The 20,885-nt window shown below is 42.0% G+C and overlaps 1 protein-coding gene across 3 annotated transcripts in view; it reads left to right on the forward strand.

The window, feature by feature from the left end:
• LOC139240721 (zinc finger SWIM domain-containing protein 6) overlaps nt 1-19,539 on the forward strand; it is a 244,922-nt gene extending 225,383 nt beyond the window's left edge. For 2 of the 3 annotated variants that reach the window (XM_070869236.1, XM_070869239.1), the window contains exons 13-15: nt 419-500; nt 17,174-18,015; nt 19,121-19,539. In XM_070869236.1, the coding sequence (XP_070725337.1) occupies nt 419-500; nt 17,174-18,015; nt 19,121-19,171 (975 nt within the window). In that variant the 3' untranslated portion in view covers nt 19,172-19,539. Of the gene's footprint in view, nt 1-418; nt 501-17,173 lie in introns of all 3 variants that reach the window. The other variant, XM_070869237.1, reaches the window with a different exon arrangement.
• The last annotated feature ends 1,346 nt before the right edge of the window (nt 19,540-20,885 follow it).

Here is a 20,885-nt window from a genome sequence, read left to right on the forward strand (position 1 = left end):
GACATAGATTTAAAGTAATTGGGAGAGGTTTCGAGGAGATATGAGGGGAAATTTCTTCACCCAGAGGGTGGTGGGGGACTGGAAGGGTAGTAGAGGCAGAACGCTCACCACATTTTAATGATACTCGGATGTGCACTTAAAGTACCGTAACCTACAGACCAAGAGCTGGAAAGTAAGATTGGGCTGGATAGCTCTTGGTCGGTTGGCAGGACACGATGGCCCAAACTGGCCTCCTTCCATACTGTAAATTTCTATGATTTTATGATTACTGTCCTTCCGTGAAATGCAGCAATCTATAACCTCAAAAAGGAATTATCACAATGCAAATAATTGACAAGTTTTTCTTTCCAGTAACTTTTTATTAGACCAGCAATTTTTGAAAAATCTAAACTTCCATTTTAAAACCATTGTGTTCCAGGTTATGCGAATGACATTATCAACATTAAACTGGCGCCGTCGTGAGATGGTGCGATGGTTGGTAACATGTGCTACAGAAGTAGGTGAGTCAAAAGTTGTAATTCACACCATGAACAGCTGCATCAAAGAAAGATTGTGATCAAAAAGATTATCCATGCAACAGAAAACCTTCAGTTCAGCTAATCCCAAGGACAAGGGTTAAAACTTAAACAGAAAATGCTGGAAATCTCAAATGAAAAAAAACAGGAAATGCCCAATGGGTCTGTCAACTCTTGAGGAGGAAGGGTTCAGGCTTAATTCAGGCTGTTTTAATACATCCTCTTGCTTGCTATTTTTAATGGATATGAAAGCCATTAATTTCCAGAGGTTCTTCCAATCGACTGCTGTAATTTTGGCGGAAGATTCGCAGAAACCCTGGAGAAACAGCATTAACATTGGAGTTGCTGTTGCTGAGATATTTGGTGGGAAGAAGCTTATTCTGTATATTAAATTCTGTGTGAAGTAGATAATATAAGTAGCAGTGTCGCAAAGGATGTGGGAGTATCGCATTGTAACAAGCATTTTAGGAAACTTCTCCAAAGTTACTTTGTGATTTCCCCATAGTAAATTTCCAGTCCCCAAGGGAAGTGGCAAGCAGAGGCCAGACACTTCCTCATGGAGGGAAAATTGGAGGACGAACCAAGCTGGACCAGTCTGCACACCTCCAAATAGCAGAATTGAGATGGCTTTGGTGTCCACCTTGGATCAGTTTAACTACCTGATCTGTTGGCAAAGGAATTGCAGGATGAGGACAAACTTGCAAAGCAAGATACGACGAGTGCCTTTAAAAAGGGCCAACAAAAGTGTTTTTGATTATTTTTGTTTTTAAAAGTCCTATCATAGTGACTTATTATCATGTACATTATACAATCTGTAACATTAAATTTGGCAGGAGTCAATGTGGTGCTGCAATGTAAAGTATAATGTAGTGAAACATAGAAACATAGAAAATAGGTGCAGGAGTAGGCCATTCGGCCCTTCGAGCCTGCACCACCATTCAATAAGATCATGGCTGATCATTCACCTCAGTACCCCTTTCCTGCTTTCTCCCCATACCACTTGATCCCTTTAGCCCTCTAACTCCCTCTTGAATATATCCAATGAAGTGGCCTCAACAACTCTCTGCGGTAGAGAATTCCATAGGTCAACAGCTCTCCCAGGGAAGAAGTTTCCCCTCATCTCAGTCCTAAATGGTTTATCCCTTATCCTTAGACTCTCTTCCCTGGTTCTGGACTTCCCCAACATTGGGAACATTATTGCTGCATCTAAACTGTCTAGTCCTGTCAGAATTTTATATGTTTCTATGAGATCCCCTCTCATCCTTCTAAACTCCAGTGAATAAAGGCCCAGTTGATCCAGTCTCTCCTCATATGTCAGTCCTGCCATCCCGGGAATCAGTCTGGTGAACCTTCGCTGCACTCCCTCAATAGCAAGAACGTCCTTCCTCAGATTAGGAGACCAAAACTGAACACAATATTCCAGGTGAGGCCTCACCAAGGCCCTGTACAACTGCAATAAGACCTACCTGCTATACTCAAATCTCCTAGCTATGAAGGCCAACATGCCATTTGCATTCTTCACCGCCTGCTGTACCTGCATGCTAACTTTCAATGACTGACGTACCATGACGCCCAGGTCTCGTTGCACCTCCCCTTTTCCTAATCTGCCGCCATTCGGATATTCTGCCTTTGTGTTTTTGCCACCAAGGTGGATAACCTCACATTTATCCACATTATACTGCATCTGCCATGCATTTGCCCATTCACCTAACCTGCCCAAGTCACCCTGAAGCCTCTTTGCATCCTCCTCACAGCTGACACCGCCACCCAGCTTAGTGTCATCTGCAAACTTGGAGATATTACATTCAATTCCTTCATCTAAATCATTAATGTATATTGTAAATAGCTGGATCCCAGCACTGAGCCCTGCGGCACCCCACGAGTCACTGCCTGCCATTCTGAAAAGGACCTGTTTATCCTGACTCTCTGCTTCCTGTCTGCCAACCAGTTCTCTATCTACTCAGTACATTACCCCCAATACCTTGTGCTTTAATTTTGCACACGAATCTCTTGTGTGCGACCTTGTCAAAAGCCTTTTGAAAGTCCAAATACACCACATCCACTGGTTCTCCCTTGTCCACTCTACTGGTTACATCCTCAAAAAATTCTACAAGATTTGTCAAGCTTGATTTCTCTTTCTTAAATCCATGTTGACTTGGACCGATCCTGTCACTGCTTTCCAAATGCACTGCTATTTCATCTTTAATAATTGATTCCAACATTTTCCCCACTACTGATGTCAGGCTAACCGGTCTATAATTACCCGTTTTCTCTCTCCCTCCTTTTTTAAAAAGTGGTGTTACAATAGCTACCCTCCAGTCCATAGGAACTGATCCAGAGTCGATAGACTGTTCAGAAAATGATCACCAATGCATCCACTATTTCTAGGGCCACTTCCTTAAGTACTCTGGGATGCAGACTATCAGGCCCTGGGGATTTATCGGCCTTCAGTCCCAGCAATTTCCCTAACACAATTTACCTAATAAGGATTTCCTTCAGTTCATCCTTCTCACGAGACCCTCGGTCCCCTAGTATTTCTGGAAGGTTATTTGTGTCTTCCTTCGTGAAGACAGATCCAAAGTATTTGTTCAACTGGTCTGCCATTTCTTTGTTCCCCATTATAAATTCACCTGATTCTGACTGCAAGGGACCTACGTTTGTCTTCACTAATCTCTTTCTCTTCACGTATCTATCGAAGCTTTTGCAGTCAGTTTTTATGTTCCCTGCAAGCTTCCTTTCATACTCTATTTTCTCCCTCCTAATTAAACCCTTTGTCCTCCTCTGCTGAATTCTAAATTTCTCCCAGCCCTCAGGTTTGCTGCTTTTTCTGGCCCATTTATATGCCTCTTCCTTGGCTTTAACACTGTCCTTCATTTCTCTTGATAGCCACGGTTGAATCACCTTCCCCGTTTTATTTCTACTCTAGACAGGGATGTACAATTGTTGAAGCTCATCCGTGATCGTTAAATGTTTGCCATTGCCTATCCACTGTCAACCCTTTAAGTATCATTCACCAGTCTATTCTAGCCAATTCACGTCTCATAATATCGAAGTTACCTTTCCTTAAGTTCAAGACCCGAGTCTCTGAATTAACTGTGTCACTCTCCATCTTAATAAAGAATTCTACCATATTATGGTCACTCTTCCCCAAGGGGCCTCGTGCAACAAGATTGCTAATTAGTCCTTTCTTATTACACATCACCCAGTCTAGGATGGCCAGCCCTCCAGTTGGTTCCTTGACATATTGGTCTAGAAAACCATCCCTAATACACTCCAGGAAATCCTCCTCCACCGTATTGCTACCAGTTTGGTTAGCTCAATCTATATGTAGATTAAAGTCGCCCCTGTTAACTGCTGTATCTTTATTGCACGCATCTCTAATTTCTTCTTTGATGCTGTCCCCAACCTCACTACTACTGTTTGGTGGTCTGTACACAACTCCCACTAGCATTTTCTGCCCTTTGGTATTCTGCAGATCCACCCATACAGATTCCACATCATCCAAGCTAATGTCCTTGGTTACTATTGCGTTAATTTCCTCTTTAACCAGCAACGCTACCCCACCTCCTTTTCCTTTCTGTCTATCCTTCCTGAATGTTGAATACCCCTGTCTGTTGAGTTCCCAGCCTTGGTCACCCTGGAGCCATGTCTCTGTGATACCAATTATATCATATTCGTTAATTGCTGCCTGCGCAGTTAATTCGTCCACCTTATTATGAATACTCCTCGTATTGAGGCACAGAGCCTTCAGGCTTGTCATTTTAACACACTTTGCCCCTTTTAGAGTTTTGCTCTAATGTGGCCCTTTTTTGATTTTTGCAGTGGGTTTCTCTGCCCTCCACTTTTACTTTTACTTTCTATATTTTGCTTCTGCCCCCATTCTACTTCCCTCTGTCTCCCTGACTAGGTTCCCATCCCCCTGCCATATTAGTTTAACTGCTCCCCAACAGCAATAGCATACACTCCCCCGAAGACATTGGTTCCGATCCTGCCCAGGTGCAGACGATCCAGTTTGTACTGGTCCCACCTCCCCCAGAACCCGTTCCAATGTCCCAGGAATTTGAATCCCTCCCTTCTGCACCACTCCTCAAGCCACGTATTCATCTGAGCTATCCTGCAATTCCTACTCACTACCACCTAGTCCCTATTAAAATGATTACTCTCTCCCACCTTTACTGTTCCCCCTGGTACACCCCTCATCTTCGCTCGCTCAAGTCAAAAGGGCAAACACTTGAACGGATGTGGCGGACAACTGGTTCAGCCATTCACCACCAGATCTGGCTCGAACACACAAAACACCATCAGTTCTTACTCTTGTCTACAAAAACTGCTCAGTATTCCACGATCATTCTGGATTGCAAAAATAACCCCAGGCTACTATTCTCTACTGCTAACAGTCTTCTTAAACCCCTCTCCCCTGTCTCCACACACTACCTCCAACAACAAGTGTGAGGAGCTCATGGACTTTTTGTATCAAAGATTGAGACCATCCGATCAGCTGCCTCTGCGAGTTCCCTTCCTTCACCTAGCCAAACTTCATCTGACGCTCCCATCTGCCCTAGCCCTAAACTCATTTTTTTCTAGTTTCTCTTTGATCTCCCCTCTTAATCGCTCCAAACTCATCTTATCCATGAGACCCACTTCCTGCTCTCTTGACCCTATTCCCACTGAACTGCTGACCACCCAACTTCCTTTTCTGGCTCCCATGTTAGCTGACATTGTTAATGGCTCTCTGTCCTCTCTGTCCCCTCTCCTTCAAATCTGCTGTCATCACCTCTCTCAAAAAAACAACCCTTGACCCCACTTTGCTTGCTTGGCTATATTGCTCCATCTCCAACCATCCTTTCCTGTCCCAAGTACTTCAACGTGTTGTTGCCTCCCAAATCCGTGATCAACTTTCCATGAATTCAGTGTTTGAATCCCTTCAATCTGGCTTTCGCCCCTGCCACAGTACCAAAACTGCTCTCATCAAAGTCCAAATGACATCCTTTGTGACTGTGACAAAGGTAAACTATCCCTCCTCGTCCTTCTGGACCTGCTTGCAGCCTTTGACACAGTTGACCACTCCATCCTCCTCTAACGCCTCTCCACCAATGTCCAGCTAGGTTGGACTGCACTCGCCTGGTTCCTTTCTTACCTATCTAATTGTATCCAGAAAATCTCCAGCAATAACTTCTCGTCCCACTCCCGCATCGTTACTTCTGGTATCCCCCAAGGATCTGTCCTTGGTCCCCTCTTATTTCTCATCTGTATGCTGCCCCTTGGCGATATTATCTGAATTCACGGAGTCAGTTTCCACATGTACGCAGACGACACCCAGCTCTACCTCTCCACCACTTCTCTCAACCCCTCCATGGTCTCTAAATTGTTAAATTGCTTGTCCAACATCCAGTACTGGATGAGCAGAAATGTCCTCCAATTAAATATTGTGAAAACAGAAGCCATTATCTTTGGACCCCACCACTGACTCCATCCCTCTCCCTAGCATCAATCTGAGGGTAAACAAGACTATTTGCAACCGAGGTGTCCTATTTGATCCAGAAATGAGTTTCCAGCCACATATCCGTGGCATAACTAAAACCGCCTTTTTCCACCTCCATAACATAGCCCGCCTCCACCCCTGCTTGAGCTCTTCTGCTGAATCCCTCATTCATGCCTTTGTTACCTCACCCATCACCCCTGTGCTTTCGGACCTACATTGGCTCCCGGTTAAATAATACCTCGATTTCAAAATTCTCGTTCTTGTTTACAAATCCCTCCATGGCCTCGCCCCTCCCTATCTCTCTCATCTTTTTCAGCCTCACAACTCCACAAGATGTCTGCGCTCCTCAAATTCTGGCCTCTTGAACATCCCTCATTGTAACTGCTCAACCATCAGTGGACGTGCCTTCAGCTGCCTGGGCCCTAAGCTCTGGAACTCCCTCTCTAAACCGCTACGCCTCGCCACCTCTCTTTCCTCCTTTTAAGACGCTCGTTAAAACCTACCTCTTTAAACAAGCTTTTGATCATTTGCCTTAATTTCTTCTGCGCTCGGTGTCAAATTTATCTGTTAGTAACGCTGTTGTGAAGTACCTTGGGACATTTTGCTATGTTCAAGGCACTATATAAATAAAAGTTTATTTATTATTATTAATAATAAACAAAATGAAGAGGAAAGAAATCAGACGTTTAAGAATTTTCTACATTCTCCTTTGGAATAAAAGGGAAACATAGAAACATAGAAACATAGAAACATAGAAAATAGGTGCAGGAGCAGGCCATTCAGCCCTTCTAGCCTGCACCACCATTCAATGAGTTCATGGCTGAACATGAAACTTCAGTACCCCCTTCCTGCTTTCTCGCCATAACCCTTGATCCCCCAAGTAGTAAGGACTTCATCTAACTCCTTTTTGAATATATTTAGTGAATTGGCCTCAACTACTTTCTGTGGTAGAGAATTCCACAGGTTCACCACTCTCTGGGTGAAGAAGTTTCTCCTCATCTCGGTCCTAAATGGCTTACCCCTTATCCTTAGACTGTGACCCCTGGTTCTGGACTTCCCCAACATTGGGAACATTCTTCCTGCATCCAACCTGTCCAAACCCGTCAGAATTTTAAACGTTTCTATGAGGTCCCCTCTCACTCTTCTGAACTCCAGTGAATACAAGCCCAGTTGATCCAGTCTTTCTTGATAGGTCAGTCCCACCATCCTGGGAATCAGTCTGGTGAATCTTCGCTGCACTCCCTCAATAGCAAGAATGTCCTTCCTCAAGTTAGGAGACCAAAACTGTACACAATACTCCAGGTGTGGCCTCACCAAGGCCCTGTACAACTGTAGCAACACCTCCCTGCCCCTGTACTCAAATCCCCTTGCTATGAAGGCCAACATGTCATTTGCTTTCTTAACCGCCTGCTGTACCTGCATGCCAACCTTCAATGACTGATGTACCATGACACCCAGGTCTCGTTGCACCTTCCCTTTTCCTAATCTGTCACCATTCAGATAATAGTCTGTCTCTCTGTTTTTACCACCAAAGTGGATAACCTCACATTTATCCACATTATACTTCATCTGCCACGCATTTGCCCACTCACCTAACCTATCCAAGTCACTCTGCAGCCTCATAGCATCCTCCTCGCAGCTCACACTGCCACCCAACTTAGTGTCATCCGCAAATTTGGAGATACTACATTTAATCCCCTCGTCTAAATCATTAATGTACAATGTAAACAGCTGGAGCCCCAGCACAGAACCTTGCGGTACCCCACGAGTCACTGCCTGCCATTCTGAAAAGTACCCATTTACTCCTACTCTTTGCTTCCTGTCTGACAACCAGTTCTCAATCCACGTCAGCACACTACCCCCAATCCCATGTGCTTTAACTTTGCACATTAATCTTCTGTGTTGGACCTTGTCGAAAGCCTTCTGAAAGTCCAAATATACCACATCAACTGGTTCTCCTTTGTCCACTTTACTGGAAACATCCTCAAAAAATTCCAGAAGATTTGTCAAGCATGATCTCCCTTTCACAAATCCATGCTGACTTGGACCTATCATGTCACCATTTTCCAAATGCGCTGCTATGACATCCTTAATAATTGATTCCATCATTTTACCCACTACTGAGGTCAGGCTGACCGGTCTATAATTCCCTGCTTTCTCTCTCCCTCCTTTTTTAAAAAGTGGGGTTACATTGGCTACCCTCCACTCGATAGGAACTGATCCAGAGTCAATGGAATGTTGGAAAATGACTGTCAATGCATCCGCTATTTCCAAGGCCACCTCCTTAAGTACTCTGGGATGCAGTCCATCAGGCCCTGGGGATTTATCGGCCTTCAATCCCATCAATTTCCCCAACACAATTTCCCGACTAATAAAGATTTCCCTCAGTTCCTCCTCCTTACTAGACTCTCTGACCCCTTTTATATCCGGAAGGTTGTTTGTGTCCTCCTTAGTGAATACTGAACCAAAGTACTTGTTCAATTGGTCTGCCATTTCTTTGTTCCCTGTTATGACTTCCCCTGATTCTGACTGCAGGGGACCTACGTTTGTCTTTACTAACCTTTTTCTCTTTACATACCTATAGAAACTTTTGCAATCCGCCTTAATGTTCCCTGCAAGCTTCTTCTCGTACTCCATTTTCCCTGCCCTAATCAAACCCTTTGTCCTCCTCTACTGAGTTCTAAATTTCTCCCAGTCCCCAGGTTCGCTGCTATTTCTGGCCAATTTGTATGCCACTTCCTTGGCTTTAATACTATCCCTGATTTCCCTAGATAGCCGCAGTTGAGCCACCTTCCCTTTTTTATTTTTACGCCAGACAGGAATGTACAATTGTTGTAATTCATCCATGCGGTCTCTAAATGTCTGCCATTGCCCATCCACAGTCAACCCCTTAAGTATCATTCGCCAATCTATCTTAGCCAGTTCACGCCTCATACCTTCAAAGTTACCCTTCTTTAAGTTCTGGACCATGGTCTCTGAATTAACTGTTTCATTCTCCATCCTAATGCAGAATTCCACCATATTATGGTCACTCTTCCCCAAGGGGCCTCGCACAATGAGATTGTTAATTAATCCTCTCTCATTACACAACACCCAGTCTAAGATGGCCTCCCCCCTAATTGGTTCCTTGACATATTGGTCTAGAAAACCATCCCTTATGCACTCCAGGAAATCCTCCTCCACCGTATTGCTTCCAGTTTGGCTAGCCCAATCTATGTGCATATTAAAGTCACCCATTATAACTGCTGCACCTTTATTGCATGCACTCCTAATTTCCTGTTTGATGCCCTCCCCAACATCACTACTACTGTTTGGAGGTCTGTACACAACTCCCACTAACGTTTTTTGCCCTTTAGTGTTCTGCAGCTCTACCCATATAGATTCCACATCAAAGAAGACGACAAAAGATAATTGATGGAATTTCTCATCTAACCAGTCAGTTGAATGGCAAATTAATCAGATTTCTGTATATACAATTTATCTCATGATGAGTAAGTCCTAATCCCAGTGAAAGAATCTAATCCCAGAGATCAGTGCCATCCAAATTTTAGGGTAGAATTCCTGTCATACTTCAGTTAGTACACAATCTGCAGTTTAATCTGTCTTGTAGGAGGTGATGTTAGGTACCAGATCATCTCTCTCTGGGATGAATGCATCTCACAGCTGTAGCCAGAATCAGTTAAATAGCTTCTACTCCCACATACTTTCTTCACGACTATATGTTTGTATGTCTCCTTTTTTTTTTTCTTCTTTCTCTCTGCTTATTGCTTTCTTTATCTGTGCTGCTGCCCATCTTGCCCCTCCTGCCATGGGGTCTATCCTTATGCCTTGGCACCAGCATTTCCGCAGGCCACAACTCACTGTTACCTGATCGGCTAGGTTAGCAAACATCTGGTATTATAGCAGTTTGTTGGCTAATGTGGTTTACCCCAGCACTGCAAGAAAACCTGTGGTATAAAAGAGAAAAATAAAAGTACCTGGCTATCAGGAAGCAGCCAGGATCAGTGATGGGGCTGCTGTGAAAGGGCAACTTACCAGAGCCAATTCCCTTCTCTTTTCCCCCCACCCCTGCCACCCACTTCACAGACCCACTGTTGGATCCCAGCTCTGGCTCTCGCCTTCACTTTTTAGTCCTTTGCCACACTCAATCTAGGACAGGCTTCATACCACACTGTTTGAGAGGCAGTGCTATAGAGGGTGCTCTGCCGAGGTTGTGCTAAAGACATATTTATGTTTGTGAACTGTGATCTGGTTGTGCTTGTTGCTGGAAGCGAGGCTGAGGCCTGACCTCAGTAGTGGGTAAAATGATGGAATCAATTATTAAGGATGTCATAGCAGTGCATCTGGAAAATGGTGACATGATAGGTCCAAGTCAGCATGGATTTGTGAAAGGGAAATCATGCTTGACAAATCTTCTGGAATTTTTTGAGGATGTTTCCAGTAAAGTGGACAAAGGAGAACCAGTTGATGTGGTATATTTGGACTTTCAGAAGGCTTTCGACAAGGTCCCACACAAGAGATTAATGTGCAAAGTTAAAGCACATGGGATTGGGGGTAGTGTGCTGACGTGGATTGAGAACTCTTTGTCAGACAGGAAGCAAAGAGTAGGAGTAAATGGGTACTTTTCAGAATGGCAGGCAGTGACTAGTGGAGTGCTGCAAGGTTCTGTGCTGGGGCCCCAGCTGTTTACATTGTACATTAATGATTTAGACGAGGGGATTAAATGCAGTATCTCCAAATTTGCGGATGATACTAAGTTGGGTGGCAGTGTGAGCTGCGAGGAGGATGCTATTAGGCTGCAGAGTGACTTGGATAGGTTAGGTGAGTGGGCAAATGCATGGCAGATGAAGTATAATGTGGATAAATGTGAGGTTATCCACTTTGGTGGTAAAAACAGAGAGACAGACTATTATCTGAATGGTGACAGATTAGGAAAAGGGAAGGTGCAACGAGACCTGGGTGTCATGGTACATCAGTCATTGAAGGTGAGCATGCAGGTACAGCAGGCGGTTAAGAAAGCAAATGGCATGTTGGCCTTCATAGCGAGGGGATTTGAATACAGGGGCAGGGAGGTGTTGCTACAGTTGTACAGGGCCTTGGTGAGGCCACACCTGGAGTATTGTGTACAGTTTTGGTCTCCTAACTTGAGGAAGGACATTCTTGCTATTGAGGGAGTGCAGCAAAGGTTCACCAGACTGATTCCCGGGATGACGGGACTGACCTATCAAGAAAGATTGGATCAACTGGGCTTGTATTCACTGGAGTTCAGAAGAATGAGAGGGGACCTCATAGAAACGTTTAAAATTCTGACGGGTTTAGACAGGTTAGATGCAGAAAGAATGTTCCCAATGTTGGGGAAGTCCAGAACCAGGGGTCACAGTCTGAGGATAAGGGGTAAGCCATTTAGGACCGAGATGAGGAGAAACTTCTTCACCCAGAGAGTGGTGAACCTGTAGAATTCTCTACCACAGAAAGTAGTTGAGGCCAATTCACTAAATATATTCAAAAGGGAGTTAGATGAAGTCCTTACTACTCGGGGGATCAAGGGTTATGGCGAGAAAGCAGGAAGGGGGTACTGAAGTTTCATGTTCAGCCATGAACTCATTGAATGGCGGTGCAGGCTAGAAGGGCTGAATGGCCTGCTCCTGCACCTATTTTCTATGTTTCTATGTTTCTATGCGCTGCGCCCGGTACTAACTTGGTACACATAAATAATATATATAGTTTCAAAGTTGATTATACATTTTCTAACTCTGTAGAGCTGTATAGTAGCAAGTTGAGAAAGTACTTGTTAAAACCTGAAACAGAATAACACACCCTACTCCCAATAATAATTGAAGTAAGATCCATTTAATTGTGGAAAGCCCATTAAGGTGTCTCTGGTACTTGGCTCGGTCTTGGGAAGGATATTTAGTTACATATTTTATGTAATTGCTCTCTTTAAAAAAAAATAAGATATTGTATGCTTAATAAAGGATAAGACCTCTGAAGATGCTACACAAACCCGATGAAGGATTTGAAATTTCCTATAAACTGTTAACCCTTTAAGTTTTGTACATTTCAACTGTTTATTTGATAAAAGGTTATTAAGTGGACTGGACTTCAAACCTTTGAAATCATACCAGGGTAATGAAGTGAAAACTCCCCTCTGCTGGTTGTAAGGGTCCGACGCAAAATGACTGGGACGTCTTAGTGTAGTTCCTATTGGTCAGCGATATGTGCACTAAACTTTTCCATATTTGGCAATCTCACTCGAGACTACAGGATGTTTGGGGTGGCAACTTCCTTGTTGAGATCTCGGATCTAATCCTTCTTCTCATTTCTGCACAGATTAACTTAACTAGGGGGACTTCAACCTACACTTAGACTTGGCCTGCCTCTTTGCTTCTGATCCTTACACCCTCCTGCCCTCACTCAATCTCTGGCATAAACTCTCCCACCCACACCTATGGATACCCACTTGGCCTCTGAACCACACAAGGCCCCTGATATCTTGATTACTAATAAAGCAGTCTCCCTTACCAGCTGTCATTGGGGTGAGAAAATCCTCCTAGCACCCCTTACCAACAATCTCACCAATTCCCAAAGCTGAGACAACTAACCTGGTTGTCCACTGTGACATATGGTTTGATGACCTCAAATGGAATAGCATCTCTGCCTCTGCAGACAAACATCCTCCTAATTCAGGATCATTCTGTAATGGCCAACTGAAATTATTTTTCCCCACCAGAAGCCACCTTCTCCAATCTCCCTCCCTTGCCCCCTCTGTCCTCACTTCTGACACCCAATGCAAGGAGCTCATGGACGACTTTGCCTCAAATTGAGACCATCTTCTTGGTGGATTTCTAACCTCACCCCTCCCACCTCTGTCTCTAACCTGCAAAGCTCTAATTCTGCACCATTCTTCCTCAACCCCTGCCCACTCTAGACTTCTTTCAATGAATTTCCTCTGGACCCACTACTTGCTCTCTCAAATCTCTTATGACCTAGATCCTAACCATTCCAATTATGTTCCTTAACCTGGTGCTGATGGGTACTGCCAACTTCTCCGTTTCCTCAGGAATTATTTGAAAGATAACACTCGATCCCTTTCCCCCCTCAAACTACCATTCATGACCTCTTTCTCAAATCCTCTGTCTGGATCAAATCCATCAATGACATTCTATATGATTGCAACTGTCGTGTGCTATATTTTCATAACAAAAATTCTGCTTCCAGCCCCTAATTTCAGCCCCTGCCCAGCTGCTCACTCAAAATGAACCAAGCAGTACCCAACTTTGATTTCCTCTTTTACCCCTAGCTGAGCTCCAAATCCTATATCCTGTGTATCACCAAAACTCTGTTTCTACCTCCGATAATTACATTATCCTACTCCTCCCAATAACCAGATTCTATTGCTAACATTCTCATCCATGCCGCATCGACCTCCAAGCTTGATTCTTCCAAAGTTGTCTTTGTTGTCTCCACTGTTCCATCCTTCAAATGTGAAATGATATCCTGTTCCCCCATTATCTCTGTACTTCCTTTCTTTAGCTGTCTATGCCCCACTGCATTGAAAATTCTTGTCTTTATTTAAAAATTTCTCCATGGCCTCCATTCTTGTCTCCTTTGCATTCCTCCCTCTTCGATCATCAGACAGAGCCTTTCGCAGTCTGTACCCTACACTCTGGAACTTTCTCTGTAAATCCCTCTGCCTTGCTAATTCTCTCTTCCCACTTTCAAAAGCCTCCCCAAAACCTACCTCTTTGGCTGTGCCTTTGGTTAATTCCCCTAATTTTTTTTTTTATTATTCGTAGCCAATCTTTCCAATTCTTTGTCAAATCACAAACGCCAGAGGTCACCTTGCACACATCAAGGATCACCCTAATTTATTTCTTACCACTGCTCAGCAGCTGTTTCCATCTCAAAGTACTTTCAGATGTTTACTATATTAAAAATACTTTTATAAAGGTTTTGGTTGATGAGTGTTTGTTGTCATCCTTGATATCGCCTTAGCCTTCAGTATCATCAACCACAGCATTGTCCTTGGTGGTCCAGCCCCCACGAAACTGCTTCCCCCTCCTTCCAGTTCCATTCCTAACTGTCGCATTATAGCCAGTTTATAATTTTGTATATTGATGAATGAATAAGGAAGAATATTAACTACATTAGGATGGTCACTCCCACACTCCTGAATGTAGTTGATCTTTCTCTCAAAAGCTCAATTCCTCTTTATTTCTAACCTAAGCGTATTTGGAATGTGTATGTGTTGTGTATTTGCGCCATGAGCTTGGTTTCATCTGCTGACTCCTCTCTTACTGATGGTCAAAGAATTGAAGTGTCAATCCAGCGCAATACTTTTCGAGTTTTGTGTGCTAAGCAGTATTAAGGAGGCTGGCATGGCTTCTGTGATGATGGAAAGTCTTAATACAGCCCGAGATGTGGTGCAGGATTTTCACTGCCTAAACTGAGAAAATACTCTCATTTTAGGGGTTGTTTGCACTTGATTTTGTCTAAAATATACTCCTTAATTGAACAAGAGCCAGGCATGAACTGTGCAATTATATACCAGGTAATCTTGGGTATGTAATTGGTAACATTCTGAAAACTATTTTATGAAATGTTACAAATGTTCATCTAAGGAGTATTGAGGTAATAAGGGGGTATTTAATAACTTTGATGAGAGCCGTTTTTGTACTGTGGCAGGCGCGTAAACTGGATTGGAGGGATTCAAACATGGATCAAGTTACACATTGCAAAGTACTTGATTACTCAGGCAGGCAGGATCTAATTACACATTCCAGACAAACTGCTGGGTGTGTCTTGTCCTCCAAAGGGACCAGTCAGAACTTTGGTGTTGCAAATACACATGACCATAAACATGAGGTAATATACACTCATTGGAAAGATGCTGAAGGGTGTCGCTGAGCAGAGATCTAAAACGTCAAATGCATAACTACCTGAAAGTGCAAATACAATTGGCGAGGCAGAAAACATTGGACCCTTTAAAGGAAAATTGGATATGCTTGAATAGGAAGAAACATACATGTGTATGGTAGTGTAGGGATTATGCTACTGGGCTAGTAATATAGAGGATTAATAATGTCTATGATGATCTGGAAATTAAAACAAAACTGGTATCAGTAAAAAGTAACCATGAACCTGTGGGATTGTCATATAAACTCAACTGGTTCAATAATTCCCTTTTAGGGAAAGAAATCTGCTGTCCTTACCCAGCCTAGCCTATATGTCACTCCAGTTGACTTTTAACTGCCCACTGAAGTGGCCTAGCAAGACACTGTTGTATCACTACTTTCTCAAGGCAACTAGGGCTGGGCAATAAATGCCAGTCTTGGCAGCGACGCCCACATCCTGAGAACTCGTATTTTAAAAACAGGCCTATGTGGAGTGTATAGGACCGAGATTAATTTTAAATTGCTCCAGCAAAGAGCTGGTAGAGTTGCAATGATCCGAATGGCTGTCTTTTGTACTGTAAACTTCCATGGTTCGACATCAGTTCCTGAAGAGCCAGGTGCAGAGTAAAGATCCCTCTACTCTGCTGCTACTTCCGCACCCCTATTTCCCACTCCAGCCATCCTTGGACTCCCTCTGATATTTCCAATTCGTGTTCAGTAGGGACAGTTTTGTACTGGAATCTAGATTGAGACTTCTCAAAATCATTTCATTTAGAATCCTTGCAGCCAGTTGACAGAGGAGACTTTCAGCTGATCATTCTGTGCTGGATCTAAACCTAGGTCCTAGTGGTAAAAGGCCAGTGTCCAACCAACAGTTCCAAAATTTTAGCTTTCTTTGGACATGGTACCCTAAATGTGGTCCCCACCAATAACTTTGTTTTGGTCACCTTGCCTTCAGAAACTTGGAGAAAAATAACTATGATTCCGTTAGACATTGTAAAAGTTCGAACTACTTTGTATCTTAAAGCAACAGGTTTTCTTGGAAGTGTCGTCAAAGGAATGCATTGTCAGGCTTTCCAAGATATAAACAGGATGACATTGAAGTGTCGTGAGGAGACGGCATTGCTTGTTTTCTGAAATGTAAAATGCTTGAGTAAGGAAATAAATGTTAGTAATGACATTACCCATGGATGGTTAATGTTTAGTATTAGAGTAATAAACAATAAAGTCGGGATACTGATAACAATTGGTCAAAGATACTAGAAAATGTTACGTCAGGAAGTTTCGTATTGGGGAAATGGTTGAGGTAAATAATTGCGAACTGTTTTTATAGATAATCTGTGTTCAGAGGATTTGGGAAATAGATGTAATTTTCCTTTGATATCGTCAAAATATGGTGTATAAAGGAGCATGGTTTTCAACTACTAAGTCTCGTGCTTACTCAAAATGTGTTGTGAACCAGAGGAGAAAGGAGGTTGCTTAACAAATTGCAAGACTTTAAACTTAAAAATTTATAAAGGTAGACATAAAAAAACTGAATTTATTTTCACTGGAGAAAAGATCAAGAGTTAATATAATTTCAGGTCTTTTTAAAATGATGAAAATAATGTATGCAAATAACAGATGCAAGTAGCTTTTTTAAACATTCCATTATGGTTGCAAGATTACAGGATACAGATTCAAGATAGTCAACCCTCATGAGCATTGAGATTGGTCGGAATATTTATCTTTAGTGTTTGACGTGTGGAATGTGTTCATGTGGATTGATGCTAATCTGCTGAGCTTTTTAAAAAAAAAAAATGCTAATTATTTGGTAGACGTAGAATTTAAAGTGCTAAGTATAGATTTAGACCTAATTGATTAAATAATTATGGAAGGTGGTATATTATTAAGTTCATGGTAAGAAAATGTGGAGAAAGCTTATCATGCTTTTTTGGAGGTTTTATTGTGGTATAAATCGCCTCCTTCAAAAATATGTGATTGATTAGTTGGAGGTCGTGAAGATGTGTATGGTGTATTTGAGGAAATGGGACTTTTCCCATTCCACGGTTTCTTGTAGTCTTATATCCTCTCTTTCTGTCCCCTCCCCCCACCAAAAAAAAATGTTTACACAATCATTTGAAATATGCAGAAAATTCTTGCAGACATGGGTGTATTTGTGTTCTGTATAAACTGCACCGTCTATTCAGTACCCAGAAGCTCGATCTGCATACTGGGACACATTTCAATAGTTATTTTTCATAGAGCAAAATATCTAAACCTTTTTTTCTTTTCCTTTTTAGGAGTTTATGCATTGGACAGCATTATGCAGAGCTGGTTTACACTATTCACCCCAACTGAAGCTACCAGTATTGTTGCCACTACAGTAATGTCCCATAGCACAGTTGTTAGATTGAACCTGGACTACAACCAACGGGAGAAACTAGCCAGCAGTGCAAGGACGCTTGCACTGCAATGTGCTATGAAGGATCCTCAGAACTGTGCCCTCTCAGCCCTAACCCTGTGTGAAAAGGACCATATAGCTTTTGAGACTGCTTACCAAATAGTTCTAGATGCTGCCACGACTGGTATGAGTTATACACAACTCTTCACAATTGCTCGGTACATGGAGCACCGTGGTTACCCTATGCGGGCCTATAAGCTAGCCACCTTGGCAATGACGCATCTCAACCTGGGTTACAATCAGGATACACACCCTGCCATTAATGACGTCCTATGGGCATGTGCACTTAGCCACTCCCTTGGGAAGAATGAGCTAGCAGCTATAATACCTCTGGTGGTTAAAAGTGTTCAGTGTGCTACAGTACTTTCAGACATTCTGCGCCGGTGCACTTTGACCACACCGGGAATGGTGGGACTCCATGGACGGAGGAACTCTGGGAAATTAATGTCACTGGACAAAGCCCCACTCAGACAGCTCCTGGATGCCACTATTGGGGCCTATATAAATACAACGCATTCACGGCTTACGCACATTAGTCCACGGCACTATAGTGAGTTTATAGAGTTCCTAAGCAAGGCCCGAGAGACCTTCTTGATGGCTCACGATGGACACATCCAGTTTACACAGTTTATTGACAACCTGAAGCAAATTTACAAAGGCAAAAAGAAACTCATGATGTTGGTGCGTGAACGATTTGGTTGATCAGCACGCTGTTGTATCTTTTTATTGAGCCTGCCTTTGTACCCTTTTTAACTTAAAACCAGAGCCACACCGGTATTATGTGTATAGTAATGAACAGTTCACAAACTTTACCCTGTTGATTGTGAGATTTGTGTGTGTCTTTTGTATGAGAGAAAAGTGAAAAAAAGAATCAGTTTACACTGAGTACATGTTGTCAAGTGGCAAAAGCCCACGTCGCTCCTGTCCTTCGTATGTACATTCACAGCCTAAGAGTATGGCTTTAAACCAAACAGACACCTCCATCCTAAGTGATAAGTACCTCGTATGGATTCAGCTTTACTCCTTCGTCACTCATCCTTACATTTCAGTGTATTAAGAATACAAGGCTGACCACGTGGCTTTGCAGTGCTGTTCATCCAGAAGCATGGCACACGTTGCTTGCGCATGTGTAATTAGCGACTGTCAACATACATTCTCAGGGATTTATCGAAGAAAGAATGAGAGCATTTATTGTACTGTATATATTATAGTATATGTCTGAATATTGAAAAAATATACGTAACATTTTAATTTATAAAATATTCTATGTAATGCAAAATACTTGAAGCTGCAGTAGCTTGGTATAAAAACATATCAGAAGGACTAAAGTGCGCCTTGCTTCAGGTTGGCTCAGGTGGAGAAATGTGTGCTGGGCATCTATGCAGAGCCATCACCTCTGTTGCATGATTGGACTGATAACTAGTCTGAGAAAACTTAAATTAAAAAAAGAAAAAAATCTGCTTGTAACAGACACCATAGTTAAGAGGGACAAAAAAAACAAATTACAGCCAGAGCAGTAAGCCTTAGCATTAAAAGTATTTGCCAGAATCAGGCTTTGTGCCTCCTAGTCTATAACTGAACTAAAACAATTTAAGATATCCTTGAAAAGGTTGAACTATGTGTTTTACAAAAAAAGAAAAGATGTTACAGTAGGCCTTTGCAGTGGTATAGTGAAATGCTACTTATGTGCTCAATAACATATATTAATCTGCATTGGGAACTGACTTTGTGCAGGACAGGAAGTTGCTGTGTAGTAAGACTGTTCTACTTTTTTTTCCTCCTATAGAATTCCTCAAGAGAGAACAGCCTTCTATCTTGCCTTGTCTTAACGCTTTAAAAAAAATAACCAAACTGGACATCTAACTACCAAACTGTTCATTAAAAATGACTTTGGTTTCTATTTTGAGTCTTTAATTTAGCAGAACTGTTCTGTATCTTGTGCTTTATAAAAGAGTTTTTACGTTGGGTGCAAAATGTTACTAGTGTCACTTGTTCCTTCCACTAGGGAAAATGCTAGAGGTATGTTCGGTAGCCTTTTTTGCTGTTTAGGAAAAGAAAATTATAATTTCTTGCTCACCATTTTATTTATTATATTAGGTAAAAGATTGTACTTCATCGCCCGTGTAAACATGCTCTTGAAGTTTAAAAGTAATTAAGATTTGATACACTGATATCAATTTATTTATGTAACTAAATCACTGTTTTATAAACTTGTTAATGATTCAACAATTTTTTTTTGTTTTGATTAAAATTAGTTTTTTGAAAGTTAAATATGTCTCTGTGTACAATATATAAAAATATATATTTACCTGTGAGCTTTAAGTATCCAAAAATGAGTGTGAACAGTTGTGTGAAAATGTGAATTTGCTTTTTATATTTTTATGACCTATAAGTGCATCCTTATCTAGTCTCACTTTTGGAAATGAAAGGGCCTCACTTGCACTTTGTGTTGGATTGCTTTTCCTGGAATGGAGCTTATTAGGTTTGTAAATGCAAACTACAGGGAAATGTCACAAGGTTGTCTCAAACTGAGAGATAATCTACCTAATTGATTTCTTTGCCTCATCATTATAATTGCTGCCTCTAAATTTTACCTTTTATTTGAAAACTGCCTGAAGACAAAGAGATCAATGATGCATGAATTGCAAAGTGGCAAATAGTTTGTCACTAATTACCCTATCCGTCTATAATTCTGATTCCTTCAGTAACAGCAGTAAAGGTTTCAATGCACACTTGTTTCTTTTGTATCTTTCTCTGTTTTTAAAATGAAGAACAATCACTGCTGAACTGATTCTAGTGAATTGCAACCTCTTCAACGTATCTGAAGTACAAGAAACCAGCAACTCTACAGGCAATTTAGAGCATTCCTACTGCATCATTAGACACAAGGATCTCCATCATGCTCCTAATCCTGGGAGCTATACCTGTGGCCTTGGTATTAGCATTAGGGCTGTTTAATGCTTTGGAATTATGGTGATGATGTATCAACCTAGAACTTGCTCCAACTCATTTTTAGTTTCTGTCTAAGACAAAAGTATGATTTCTTCATAAATTTGGTAATAAAATATGTGCTGATAGTTCCTTTTTATTATATGTATTTACAAAAATATTATGGCTTCTGCATTAGGAGATGTCCAGTTTCATCCAGTGTGTCTTTTATTAGTAAAAAGAAGAGTTGAAGTAAATGGATTCATTTAGCCAATTGAGGCTTCACATATCCAATTATCCAACTGTTTCATCACGTTTGTTGCGGGGAGGTTTGCAATTTGTCATGGAAGGAAAGCAGAAATCAATGATCTTGCGGCCAGCAGTAACACTTGCATTAGCTTACAAGTTAGTTACAATTTAAAAGACAGCTTCTCTTCCCACCCCCGCATCGTTACCTCTGGTGTCCCCCCAAGGATCTGTCCTTGGTCCCCTCTTATTTCTCATCTATATCCTACCCATTGGCGATATCATCCAAAAACACGGAGTCAGTTTCCACATGTACGCTGACGACACCCAGCTTTACCTCTCCACCACTTCTTTCGACCCCTGCTTGGTCTCTAAAT

Source organism: Pristiophorus japonicus, chromosome 2, assembly GCF_044704955.1.
Source record: "Pristiophorus japonicus isolate sPriJap1 chromosome 2, sPriJap1.hap1, whole genome shotgun sequence".
Taxonomy (NCBI): Eukaryota; Metazoa; Chordata; class Chondrichthyes; family Pristiophoridae; genus Pristiophorus; species Pristiophorus japonicus.